General features: G+C 43.2%; 1 protein-coding gene across 1 annotated transcript in view; it reads left to right on the plus strand.

The window, feature by feature from the left end:
* Positions 1–14,354, plus strand: part of NTSR1 (neurotensin receptor 1) — a 47,617-nt gene extending 33,263 nt beyond the window's left edge. The window contains exons 3-4 of the mRNA XM_015881684.3: positions 6,502–6,592; positions 8,889–14,354. Of these exons, the coding sequence (XP_015737170.1) occupies positions 6,502–6,592; positions 8,889–9,138 (341 nt within the window). The 3' untranslated portion in view covers positions 9,139–14,354. The remainder of the gene's footprint in view (positions 1–6,501; positions 6,593–8,888) is intronic.
* Positions 14,355–14,597: the final 243 nt, after the last annotated feature.

Consider the following 14,597-nt stretch of genomic DNA (forward strand, 5'->3'; position numbering starts at 1 on the left):
CTGGTTTTGTGCTGTGAGGGCCCTCATGCACATGAGATGGTGAGAGCTGGTTAGCTGAAAGCCTTCCAGCTGCTTCAATTCATGGCAAAGCTCTTGGTGGCTGAAGTGCTTTGGCCAAGGCCAGCTTTTCTATAGGGAAGGAAATCCAGACCTTAGAGAACCCACCAAAAATCCCACTCCCTACAGTGGAAGAACATCCCTCACCAATGGGTCCAAGTTAACTCCTACATACTGATGGCAGCCCTTCATTCTACAAGGATGTGTACGATTTGTGCCGGGCTCCATCACAACCAAAATCATCTACCCAGACTGATGAGTTTATGGATGACAGTGGGAAAAGAGATCAGAGTTGCAAACACTTTCCTTCCTTCTTCCAGATTTACTGAGTTTGTACTTATTTACATTAAAATAGGTGCTAAAATTGACAGGCCAGCAGCTTCATTCAAATGTCCTCTGCATCCCTTTCCTCCTCTTCACTAGCTTGTATGTGTTTTCTTGGCTCTGATTCTGGTTGTGTACAAAACAATTAGGCAGATCAGGATCGAGGAACATGTCAGCCCTGCTTCCTGTGAGCCAGTTCATTAATTCATTAAGCGTGTGATTTCTGATTGTAATTCCATCTCTGCTGTCAGCTTTCTGTAGGTGTGAGGATCCACATCCTGACAGCTCCAGGAACTGGTGGCTTCCCATCTACTTTGTGAGGATAACTGGGCCACATCTGACCGATGCTGCTGTTAAAAATACCTCCAAAAAGAGATGCTATGCCCTCCTTTAGCTATCCAGTATTTATTCTGTATCTCCAAAATAAGCCACGTCCATTATTTTGTGACTTTTTGTTGTTGTTGTTTTGGATTCTTTGTTTTTCCCTTTTGTGGTTACTGTTAATCCTTGGTTGCACTATAGCAGTGCTGTTCAATCCATTTGATAAGGATGAAAGCTACCTAAATAAATCTGAACTATACACGAGTACTCAAACACACATGCAGATATATACACTGCATAATAAGCAGCTTTCAGCAGATGAAACCTCATACATGCTGCCCAGACTATTGCCTGCTTTATCCAATATAAGTCTTTCCAGGGGCATATTTGAGCTTGGCTCAGTCTGGAAGTGCTTTTAAGCCAACATTTCTTCTTGAAAGTGGACAGTTCTGTGGCACAGACTAATTGTCTCCATCAAAGCTCCATCCAGCAACTGCAGAGAGGAACACCTCTTAATGGAGCTGCCTCTACAGCTTCCACGTTCAGCGAATGGGAAGGAAGAGCTACTAAAGGGCACAGCCAAGTGATGACAGCAACGCTGAGGCAAACTGATGGGCATGAAGTGCAGGTGTTATGCATCCCTGGGTGGATGTTGGCTAAGCTCATTAAAGCGTGAACACTCCCAGGTAGCATTTGCTGTTACAGAAGCTGCTTAACTGAAGCAATTATAAAGCATTTAGAGGGGTTTAAAGCCTCCCACAGTTGGCTGGTTGATGCCTCAGTATGGTATGTTTTAGGAGATGAAGTCACGCTGTATTTTTTAACTGAAAGTCTGAGAATGTTAAAATTATGGTTCTGGAGCCTCTGCATTTCTTCAAGCAATGCCAGGCAAATGCCAAGTATTAATGAAGCATCCCTGCATCCTACTTGTTTCATTGCTTCGTGTGTGAATAATTCCCCTCCAGAACAAATGTGCTGAAGAGTTTGTCCATTTCTCTTTTCAGATGTTCCAAGTTTGAGCCACCAATTTGAAGAGAATAATGCTATGAGATGCAGTGTAACTGTCCCGCAAACAGAAATAACAAATAGCAAATGCTTTGCAGCTGGAAAGGTCTACAAAAGAACCACAGTCTGAAAGTCTGCTCCTTCAAGAGTTGTCTTTCCTAATTCCTGTTCTATAAGGAAATCATATTTGTCCATGAATCACTTTGCTTGCAAGAAAGGAACTAAGTTCATGACAGCTTGTAACCCTAACAAAAATCTGAGCTGCTGCAAGTGGAGTTCAGCAAGTTTCCCATGATGTTAAGCGTGGATAGAAGTTGTGGTTAACAGCTGAAGTGTCACACTAAAATTCAGGAGGATAAATGAGCCACATAATAGTTGTATATGTTTCTTGGAGGTGTTTGTATGTGTAGGTTTACTTTACAGGCTGCCAAGCGGCATAAAGAGTGTTGTACAGAGCACTCTGTAAACAGCCTCCAAGGAGCAGAAATGCAGCACAGCTGTGCCTGTGGGGAGAGGGAGATCTGTGTGCCAGTTCTGCACGGCTGCAGGGATTCAGGCTCCAAGGGCTATAGGAACTCAGGCTCCAGCTGCTGCATCTCTGAATACAACCCTAGGGCTGGCCAAGCAGGTTTTCCAGGTATTAGGTTCTGTCTTGTATGAGTGTTTAAAAAGCTAACGGATGTGTTTTTTAGACATGAAATCTGGCCAGGCCTCTGTGACTTCAGAAGCATGAAGCAAATAGAGCACCAGGATCCCCCAGAAAGCAGAAACAGCTCAGGGAGGAATAAAGGACATGTAGGACTCAAAACAACAGGAGAATAAAGAAGGGGGCTGCAAAGTGACCTTGGGTTATACCTGACCATTGTGAGTAGAAAGAGTATTGAATGAGGTGAGGAGAAGACTTAGAGCCCTTATCTGTCCTTCCAAGGGGAACATTTCTTTTTTCTTCTTCCTTCTCCTCCAAACACCCTGACATCCTTGGGATGAACAACACAAATGAAGCTCAGATTGAATCTAGCAACATCTATGACTAATTATCTTAGAAGAGGACTTGGGAAGAGTCCCTGGTTTGCAGTGTGTTGGCAGGGATGTGCTGCTTGCTGAGCCCCATTGTTTGGTTGACTTTTAACCTTCATATTCTGCCTTGCTCCTTTTGGATGAAACCAGGTCTCACTGGTGCCAGCAGATGTTTTAATCACGTTGTCCTGTGTGAGCGGGGACAGGAATTCACATTCATTTTCAAATCTGTCAGTCGAATCCTCTGAAAATCAAGTCTGGAGAATATAGAGAGAGTGCAATACTTTGTTGTTTTTTTTTTTGTGTGTGTGTGTTGAAAAGGTTTTTCTATTCACTCTGCTGTCTGCAAATAATACAGGAAAATAAAAGCAGATCCCTGCCTTTGAAGAATGTCAATTAAGGAGTCAAAACTAATGATTACACTGCCCTGTAACATACAAGAGAACAAGAGCATTGCACCCAGCAAAGGCTATGTGACTTCAGCAGTTTCTGAAGGAGCTGAGGGCTCCCTAGGCTCATTCAGTTCCCAGTTTCTCCTTGTTTCACTCCCTGGGGCTCTACTGGTGCATACTGGTGGTCTCCACTCTCTGCTGGTAGTTATCGACTTTTATGGAAATGCTTTCTTCTACAGCCTTGTGACCCAAATACCAGCACAAGCAGTTTTACTTTTACTAGGCTCCTACTCACATTGTAAGTGACACAACCCCTATTTTGGGGCCTGATGGTGTAAATATTGCAGACAACCTGTCAGGTACTGCATCATTTTGAATAAACAGCGCCTTGAGGTTTAGCCAGGCACTGCCAGCTGCATCTACACTTGGCCCAACTTTCTCCATCTCTCATATCAAACCACACGGTAAGACTTATCCCCTGTTCTGATAAATTCCCTTGTAATGACATCAGCTAAACAAGCATATAAAACCCCCAGAGCTTTGAATACGCAGAGACTGCTTCTCTAGAAGCCAACATCAATGCAAATTAATGAGCCCCATTACCCTGCTTTATACTTTATTCAATACCGGCCAGAGCGTGCATCCCTTGAGCAGCATTGGAGATGAACAGCTGTTGATATGCTGAAACTCAGAAAAGGATGAGAGGTTTTGCTCTGCTCAGTCTGCCCAGACCCAGACAGCTCCTGTCTTTGCTCCAAACTTATGACACGCTGTCACGTTTTTCAGCTCCCTTTGAAACACAAAGAAAAAGAAATAAATTGGCCAAAACTGTCTGAAAAAAGCTATTGAGGAAAGGCTGGATTTGAGCTTCTCTGAGCAGCATCTCTCCTCTCTGTCCACCAGGCAATGCCAGGGCCCATGTACAGGTAATGGACTACACACACATTGCCAGATTTTTGGGACACTGGCCACCTCCCAGCCACAACCACAGGATACACACACGGTGAAATAAAATAGTGTAGTCTAATAAAATTTAGCTTCTCTTCTTGCTTTGTCATCCAGCTTAGTCTGTAAATCAATACTGGCACAGTCTAAATCTTCTCTTGGAAAATGAAGAAGACGTTGCTCAAGATTTTGTTTCCCTCTGCAGACTTTCTGTGTGATACTCCTGCCCTTCCTCCTTCAAACAGGCACGGAATTGAGCCACAAGACAAAATAGAAAATCACAGGATGCAGTAATTCAGGTCTACACTTTTAAATGACAAGTTTGATTTAGAAGATAAATGAAGACCCACTGTGCCTTGTTTTGAATCCTTCCCCAGGTGGTGCTCAGCTCCACCAGGCTGTCCCGCCCCATTTTACAACACCAAAGAAATCCAGTCTGTGTGAAGCCTCAGATGATGGAGAATAGGCTCTGGGAGCCTATAACAGTAATAAAAAAATCATTTTGGCAGCAACGTTGCCCTTGATACGGCAGGGTTAAGAGTGACAAACGTGGGTCAGGGCCTCCTAACCCACACTGCACATAGCCTGACAGTGCACTGCTCAGCCAGCATTTCAAAATCAGCCCCCAAGTGCTTCCTTTGTACTTAGCCATGTGTTTAATACGGTTCTAATTGCAGAATGATTGCTCGGGATATTACAGAATTACCACAGATTATTTAATTGACTATCTGTTAGCTGAGGTCAAGTGGCTATTTCTCTCAGCGTGTGTTTTTGTTGATATAGACCCCTGCCTCTGTGCTATCTGGCTTCACACTCTCAGAACCACAGAAGCAGAGATCCCTTACAAGGAGGAAAACACTTTCAATTAACATGTTGGGAGACTTAATGGGCCGATGTGCAGGACCATTAAAGTTGGCTTTAGAAAGAATCCAGGCCCTGCAGTGCCTGAAGAGCTGCAGGTGGAGGCAACACCTGGGACCTGTCAGTGCACTTAGGTTTCTGCAAACTATTTGGATGTGATGCAGGTCAAATTCATCCACTTGGTGGTGTCTTTTAGACCCTATAGCGACAAATTACATCTGTGATCACAATGACCATATAGCAGCCAAAAAATAGTCAGAATGAAATAATGAATTCAGTTAGATGAGAGAATAAAACCAGCCCCTCTTGCCTGCTTTCCAAAACATATTCTTTCAGATGCTTGAAATTTTACTGAATAAATGACTTTTGCAGGGTTCCTGTTTTCATACATCACACAAACTGGCTGCAGAATAGCGTAGCCATCCTCATTGTTAGTGATGTGTATAATACATGAGATAACCCATGAGGTTGAAATAAAGTGTGAGTAAGTGTTTTCAATCAGAAAGCAGAAGGAAAAACAGCCTCCAAATTCACATTGCACTGGTGGTACATAGCTTGATGAGAGAGCATTGCTACCTCCTAGTCCTTACAGGTCACATAAAGGACAAGAGTGATGAGGCCCTTACTGTCTGTAGAGCAAATTTGGGATAAAAAAATTAACATAATTATTTTGTTTAGCCTTGATTTTCTTCTTGGCTTTTATTACGTTATGTTTTAACTGAGACTTCTTTGTTTCCTGCTGGGATTCTGCCAGAACGTTGTCATTTCATACAGAGGTTGAGATACATATTGCAAAAGGAAACAAATCTTTCTCTTGATTGCCTGATATATCTGCTTTTTAATTTCAATTGATGATTGCTCAGCACCAGCAGAGCTTTTATGCTTCAGAGTTGTTACGTTCTGTTTTCCATTGTTTGACATTCCCTGGCTAGAATCTTGAAAGGAAAAAGATACATACATCATCTCCTCTTTTTAACTTACAATTTCTATTACAGTAATGTTCAGACCATCTTGTAATCACTGTCTCAGGTATTGCAGAAATGTAGAATAAAAGGACAAGTTCTGCCACCAGAAAGCAGCTCCTGAGGCTGTTTAAGGATCCCCAGCACTGTGGGGACTGTGGCCAGTGGCTCCATGTAGCGAACTAATGGGATTACTGTGTCTACCTGGATGAAAAACACACACTAACTGACACTGTGGGTATTGCAGACAAAACTCCAGTGCCACAACAGCATAAAATGCAAGGATAGGTGCAAATACAGTCTGATTTCATTTGGCCTCCATCTGATCTGGGCATCAGCAGTCCCTTATCACTGTTATATCTTCTTTTATTCATATTTTCTCTGTCCCCAGCTTATAGCTGTTTTTTTCTATTATTTCTGTTATACTTGTTTTTATAGGTATTCTCAGGCTGTTTGTCCCTCAGGGTTGTTAATATCTTCCACAGCAGCAAGATGTGAACAAAATGGGGCTTTAAGAAAGAAGTTTACAGTGATAAACACCCATACAGACAGGTCCCTTTTCACCCTCGAGAAAGAACTTCTCACAAAAAGTAATGGGCTTCTTTCATGCTTTGCAGGTGCAGTGGTGATTGCCTTCGTGGTCTGTTGGCTCCCTTATCACATACGGCGCCTCATGTTTTGCTACGTCCCCTCCAACCACTGGACAGAGTGAGTTGTGATCTGAGGAGCAAATCTCCCTATGCTGGGATGGGTTGTGGAGCCAGGCTGGAGCTCAGCTCTGGGCACCAATAGAATGGGGGTTGGGGTGGGGACTGGAGAGAAGTGGAGCATAAAGCCTCCACCTCTTAATTGTTGTGTTGATTTTCTTTCTGGATTTCTTGCCATGATTAGCAGCCAAATTAAGAGTCGTTGCTTTGACATCTAACACCCCCTGATGAAGCTGAAGGAAGCATTAGTTTGAACCAGAATCATCCCTAATGACAACGGCAATGGATATTCACCTCTGACAGCCCTTAATGAAACGACATTTGGCAGAAGGGTTTATGCATCCAAAGGGGATCGCTGTCTCTATGGTGGAAATAACGATCTCCAGCCCTAAGATGGAGCAGTTCCTGTCAACAGCCAATTTACTTGCACAGTGCCACATTTCCTTACTGACAGGAGAGATTTCACAGATGGGAAAATAACTGGGATGCTCAGAATCTGGGATAGGACACTCACTGTGTTTTACAGGGAGTGCAATAAAATTAAACACCAGCAGTTTTCACTGATCAGAAAATGTCTCATAGACATTTTCACAGACTCATAGACTGCATAGGGATACATACCTACATGCAGTTACACACCTATACTGAGCACACCTCTGGTGTTCACAGATGGGCAAAGGCACACAAACAGCTACTTGCAGCTTCTCTGCTGCATCAGGCCCAGTTCCTTGGCAAGGCAGCTACAGAGCTGATTATTCATTTTAAATATGCATAGTGCTAACACTGTCTAGGGATCTAAACCCAGGTAACCCGAGAGAGAGAGATAACATAAGAGGTTCTCACTGTAAGATGTCTCTCTCCTCCCACAGCATTATGCCCCTGTTCTCTCTGGGTATGGCTCTGCTTACTGCAATGAGCAGGAAAAGAAAAAAATCCGTGACAGCAAAAGGCAGAGCAACAATGAGACATTAAAATTTCATAAACTCCAAGCATAAATAATAGTAATTTGTCATACAGCAGTTTGCTGAATGGAAATGTACATCCACCCATAGTAAAAGCCAAAATCTACGAATATGGAGCTCTAGGCACACACGGAGGCAAACTGTTGTTTCTTTATTTGCTTTCCTATATGTAAAGCACTTAAAGCAGCAAGCAATTATGTAGTGGCTGGTTTTGCTTTGAGCCAGAGAGGTAGAGAATTCTGCTAGTAGTTAGTGTGAATTTATGTATTCCGGTTGCATTCCCTTATTTTCTTCTTCTTTTAAAAGCTGTGAGTGAGTTTAGGAAAATGTTGAATTTACAGGCATATTATGAATGGTGAACGAGCTGCATGGAGGCTAATCAAGAGCTTGCAGCAGCTCAACATAATCATCTATAAATGCACGTCTGCTCCTGAACAAATCTCAGCTAAGTTAATTTTTCACAGCTACATTGAGAAACTCAGCTTGTAGGAGCTGGATGGGCCACACTGCACTTGGCATTGCTGAGGGGGCCATGGGGAGCTAGTGATGTACTCCAGCACTCGTCTATTTATCTTCTGTTAGACAGTGCTCAGACTAACAAAAAGGTCTGCGGTTTCCACTGAGATAAATGAACCTGGGGAACATCTTTCTGAAAATGAGATCTATGTTGTTTATAAACCCTTTACCAGCACAGAGATGATGAGCTCAGTTTTCCCGAGGAAAGATATTTCCAAAAGAAAAAAAAAATAAAAATAAAGCTAAATATTTGAGATGAAAACATCATCTTGTGATGGTGAGGATATGTTCACCCCTTAGCTGAGAATGCCATCCCAGAGTACAGGCAAATTCTAACCCAGGGACCCACTGAATGAGTTGATGCAGCTCTCACTGCCTGGGGGAGGAGATATCTGCATCTGTTACAAGATCTTGGCTCTTCTGCAGGCTCTGTATAGCAGAACTGCAGCCAGGAAAGTCAAACCAGTGTATATGCATTACACAGAAGCAAGTTTCCATCTGGTTTCTCAATTTCAAACATGTATATTTTCAAAGAAAAAAATGAACATGAGGCAAGTATCCCATCCAGTCCCAGGGCATAAATGAGTTTCTAACTGGTAGAGACTGGGGCAAGACCTTTGTAAAGGCATTTGACCTACACTTGTCTAGTCTCAGCTGAAACCAAATGGTGCCTGCACTGACTCCCACTGGCAAGATCATGCCCCTAACAGGGAAAAGTTAGCAACAAGAAAAGCTCATGTTTTCCTCACACTCGTGACTTTGAATTATTCCAATTCTCCACACTCCACTTAGAATTCTATCTTTCATCTGTTCTTCCAGTTTCCTTTTCAACTTCTACCACTACTTCTACATGCTGACAAATGTCCTCTTCTACGTCAGTTCGGCAATCAACCCCATCCTATACAACCTGGTGTCCGCAAATTTCCGACAGATCTTCCTTTCTACGCTCACCCTCGTGTGCCTGCCATGGAGGAAGAAGAAAAAACGACTTGCGTTTACCAGGAAATCCAACAGCATCTCCAGCAACCACACTTTTTCCAGCCAGGTCACAAGGGAAACTACATACTGAAGCCAAAGGAGGAAGAGAAATGCATTTCATGGAGTCTAAACTTGAGAGAGGCCTCTGTGACTTTCATACGTGGTCTCTGAATTCATGTAACACAAAGCGTGTTTAGCAAAGTCATTTTTGTTGGAGAAATAGGCTTCTTTCTGCCAGTAACTTTGAGGTTATTTTAAAGCATTGGCCTTGCATCCTGTGAGTGATGTCTACACGATTTGTAAGTTCAGTCTGGTGTAAATCCAGGTACAGTGTTAACTGGGAAGCCAGTATATGTTAAATTTAGGCTACTTCATACTGTATTTCATCCTTATCTCAATGCAGAGATGCCATGTTCACATCCAAAGGTTTGAGATCATGCCTCTTGGTGGCACTGAGCAGAGTCTAGAGAGGAGAAAGCAATTTCAGAATGAAAGGTTTGTTTTTGGCAAAGGGACGTGCTCATCTATGGGATGGATACTCAATGAGCAAGGAGTGAAAACTCAGGGAGTCAAATGGGTGTTTTAGAATTACATTTAAATTCTTACAAATATGACCTGGGTGCTCAAGAGAGCCATTCTGGCTCCTTGAACTTAAATACCAACAGATGATGCCTTACTTAGAATAGGGTGAGGATAGCCTGGGGGGAATTGGAGGCATCTTTCACTGTAGGGCATGCATAGTGCCTGGTGCAGGGAGCCCCACTCTCTCTGGTATTGGTATTGCAACACCTATAAGTAACAGAGTCTCTGGCAAAGTCAAGAATGTAGAGAATGTGCCCAGCTGGAGTGTTGAAAAAGAACAGGAATGGAAAATCTTACTTATGCCACACAGCCAAACTCATGTTTCTTTTGCCAGGGAAAACAGCTAGCTAGCCTGCATTAAAGAGGAGATAAAACAGCAGGCTGCTGAGGGCTCCAGCCTGCAGATATGAGAGCAACCATCCCAGTCCTGTTGGACTTCAAGATTCTTCCCATTAATTTCACAAGCTGACATCTCATAGGCTACTGGCTGTAGGTAGTGGGGCCTTTTTGTACCTTTCATTTCTTTTTGCTACCAAAACTGTTGGCATACTGATCTGTATACACAAATCTTCAGATAGTGAAGAACACAGGGTCTAGCTCTAAAACAAACTTCCTTTTAACGAGTCAGAGGAACAGGGCTGAGACCTGTTTACAGCAAATCAGACAGTTTGGCTCAGACAGGGTTGTGCTGAATCCTGACTATGAGGATGTTCTGAACAAAAGTCAGGATCAAAATAAGAGGACATACAGTATATCTTTTCTTCCTCGTATTTTTCCCCTTGATTATTGCTTTGAATTTGGAATTTCTCAGCTGACCAGGATAGGTAGCATGATGTTTATTCTTGCATTGTTCCACCTCTAACAGCCAACTATGAGATAGATGTAACAAACTGCCCAAGAGCCTTTGGCATCAAGGGTTTCAAGGATAAGCTAAAGGGCTTTCTGGGCTGTCATAGCAGCAGATGCTGACCTGCATGAACCTGGGAACCAACCCATCATCTTGTTCAACCTGTGCTGTGATTTTACTGTTAGCGACCTTATGTCCCCCTTCACAAAGAGGTAGAAAGTAAATCAAAGCTGTCCCTGCTCACATTCTCCTTGCCAGAGGCATTCCACAACAGCCAATTATGGTCACACAAAGGTGAGCCAAACATATCCTATCAGGGAAACCATGCATTTTGTTAAAGGTCTGGCCTTTACAAAGTGGTGCAGTCACAAACCATTAGCAGGAATTCAAACATGCTCTAAAATAGAGGTGAGCCATGGTGGGGCAAGGGGCAGACTGGAGCCCTGGTAATAAGGTTAGATTTTAGTCTTATCTGCAGTTGCTGCTAGAAGGGTTGTTCTCTGCTGGTGACAGACTTTGTTTCTGCTGCTCAGAATGGCTGTGGGAAAGGAAAGATGGGTTGATTCTGTTTGAAAACACAGAAATGAAGAGATTCTACATAAAGAGAGTTCTAGGGGGAGCTCTGGTGAAAGGAGGCTCTTTGCAAATCCCTGCACACTTGCGGAGGGGGCTTGCTTCTTTATGATGACAAACTGGAAGTGACCCTTAGCTCTGCTTTTGGCCCCATGCACAGCTGTGTGGGCCTCCAGATCTTCACAGTGTCCTCTGCAATGCAGATCAGCTCCTGATACATTCAGTACCAGCAGCATCTCATCAGTTAGGCCCTGCTGGGCTCAGGACATGGAGAGAACACCTCTGGGGCATTTGCTGTTCATTGTGAGTGACAGCTCTCTGCTCCTGTGGCATTTATTGGCAGTGGTACAGAGCTAGATGCATGGTTCATCTGCCAGCCATGACCTCCAACCACACCTAGCAGGGACAGGAGATTATTTTAATGCCTACTACAAACTACTCCAAAGGAAAGGGCTCAAAACAGAAATCGGTCGGGCTTTAGTTCCTTCTGATTCCGCCAAACTACAGGCTCTGTCCTGTCATGCCTTCTCTTAATTTCTCGCCCTGGTTGTAGAAAACAGAGGGCAGAGTTTACAATTGACAAAGCACTTTTGTTGCTCATGTGCAGTTGATTCTTCTTTGACAAGGAAAAACAGTAAAGGGACACATACACAGAAAAAGGACAGAGGAGACTGGCTTCTCTTTGCAAGGAAATTTGTGAGGAACCAGCAAATGTCATCACTGTGTGTGTGCTAGAAATGGCTTGGGCAGACTGCAAGAGAAGCTGTAGAGGATCAGTACATCCCTGCACCATGGGCTATGTAAATCACATAGGAATAGCAGAACCTGTATATTCTTGGTTTATTCACTTTTGCTACTTTCATCCAATGCCTGTCCATTACAGCTCAAACGTTTATGATGTTTGTAGATGACTGTAGCTGAGAGGGGGACACAGCACTTGTGGCACCTTGACAGCTTCCAGCTGACTGACAAAGGTGAGCTGCCAACAAATAAATAACTCATGGACATCATCCATAATAGACCCTATAAAGCCAATTATCTTCACTGCTCTCACTCCTCCTGCACGAGCAAAGTCCAGGTACGATGAGCAGAGGAAGAGGAGTCTTAATATCACACATTTAGTGCCGGCCTTCCAGGCAAGACAACCTTTAAATAGTTCCGGAGAGGACCCAAACTTTTTAATGGTTCTTCTAAATAGAGTCAACAGCTGTGAGGTGGTTTCTGAAACCTCCCATGGAAGCTGTAACTGTGTGTTGCTTTGACTTCCATTTGGATTTAACATCCTGAGTGTCTCAGTTGCTTTTCAGTGTTCACCTTTGAAATGTTTCATGTTATTAATATGCTCACTGAACACCAACCTGCTGAAATGTGCTTGGTTATCTTAGGAAACTCTATTCAGAAATAGTCTCACATAAGATGTTTAGTTTTGATTTTTATCACTGAGATACGCTGGCAGCTTATGGAACTTTTGATCACAGCTCTGTGAAGGTGGTGGCTTTAGTTATGATTTGACATGAAAATGAGAACAAGCTGGAGTGAAAATGAACTTATCATGAAGTGTTTGTTGGACAGCTCAAGTCTGGAAGAGCTGCCTGCAATGGGAGATTTATCCAAGCAGTCTTCTGGCTTCTAAAGCTCTGTTCCCACAGTTTAATGTGGGAGCAGGACAGAGTCTATGGCCTTAACTTGGGATTGCAGCTAAAAGCTACCTCTTCCATTGGGCAAAACTGATTACCTGAGTTGAGTATTGGAAGTTACAGCTGATTTTATACTCTTCCCCCCTCCCTCCCCCCCCCCCCCATAGTTTTGCTAAACTCAAAATAATTTTGGTTTCCCTGAGCTCAAAGAAGTGAGGATAAGTCACTATAAGACCCCATGGTTTTGTGAAGAAAAGCATGGTACTCTCATGAAGACAGAGGTACCAAATGCCCAGCATATTTCTACGACATGATTCTCTTTCTTTTACTCACCTTTCAACAGTGGTTGAACTGCTAACACAAAAGGGTTTAGCTTTAAACCTTGTGGAGTATAATTGGCTTTTGCCATTAAACAAAATGTATCCTCACATCTTTGTATTCCTGTCTTGTCTGAATTCTCTTCTGGGGCAGAGTGGTGAGCATTCATGCAGCGTGCTGTTAATCTATGCAAATTTCCTGTAAGTGTTTCAAACTGTTTGTTTCGACTGAAAAAGAATCTGTTGAACCCACAGATGTGGAGTGCTGCCAGATGGATTCAGAGCGATTCCCATCTGAGGAGAGTTTATCGAGTGACCTCTTCAAATATACTTTTGAGGTTTCGTTTATCTTCACAGTCTTCATGTCAGGGCCGTCTATTTGGCAGTGTGTGAAATTAGATTTCCAAAGTCATTATGCTGTTTAGAAGTTTCCCCCAGACAGGACTTTCTCACCGCAGGCCCCATACACAGCGGTGTTTGAACGCTCTGCTGAGCTTGAGCGCGTGAGATCTCGCTTCAGTGACAGCGCCCGTAAATAAGAAAACTGAATGGCAAAATTGATGAGGAGGGTTAGCAGGACATACACTAGAAACACAACCATCACAGGACCTTTGCATTGACAGCATCAAACATTCAGTGAAACAAAAGTCTGCTGTTGCTGCGGACAGCTTTGTGTTGTGGACTTGAGCTGAGCATGTGTGCAGCTACCATTCGTGCGTGCCCACAGTGGGGGGCTGAGAGCGCTGTGTGCAACGCGTTGTTAGTCTGGTATCTTCCTGGTTGTGTTGTTTGGTAGCTGTTTAAACAAATCTTTATCTGCTGGAGCTCTGATTCTTTACATCACAGATGAACGACTTCTGTTTTCGGTTTGTACTTGTTCAGTAGGGAAACAGAAGTTGCTAAAATTCATGGTGCTGCGTCCTGGCTTTGTGATCAAGAGTCCTTCCCCAGCGGTGCCACCTGATAGCCCTGCACATACTGTATTTATGGCAAACATATCTTAAAGTGCACCTTTTTTTTTTGTTGTTGTTGTTCTCTGAACTACAAACTGTTGATGTGCTTTATTTTCTGTGGCCTGTTGTGCAATGGGAAAAAAAAATGAATGTTCAAAGTGTGTCAGCGTCTCCTTTGTAAGATTTCCTGTGACAAAGGGAAGGGAAAGGGTGTGAAATCCATTTGTATAGCAATGGGAAACACTCTTTCTATGTAACATGCTATTATTGATACTGTGTTTACTATCAAACTGTAATGAAATGGTTATTTCCTGATATTAGCCTTTGTACTGTATGGTATTTTATTTTATTTTATTTTGTCATTAATTGGAACCTAAGAAATAAATATCCAAATTTAAGGCTTGGGTTGATTTCCCTTGATGTGCCTGGGTCACACACCCTGCTCACCAGAACAGTCTGCTGGTTGTGCTCCAGCCCTGTGAAATCTCCTTAGATCTGGTAAAAGTAAAGGGAGTCTGTGCTGGTTCACAGCCCAACCTGCATATCCTGCACCCTCAGGTTGAGCCCCTGGGCTCTGAGAGTGTGACAAGCCTGAGGGATGGGAATGGAGATCTTCCAGCCTTCAAGACAGACATCTTTCT

Source organism: Coturnix japonica, chromosome 19 (genome assembly GCF_054131305.1).
Source record: "Coturnix japonica strain WE chromosome 19, WE-NBRP24, whole genome shotgun sequence".
Lineage (NCBI taxonomy): Eukaryota > Metazoa > Chordata > Aves > Galliformes > Phasianidae > Coturnix > Coturnix japonica.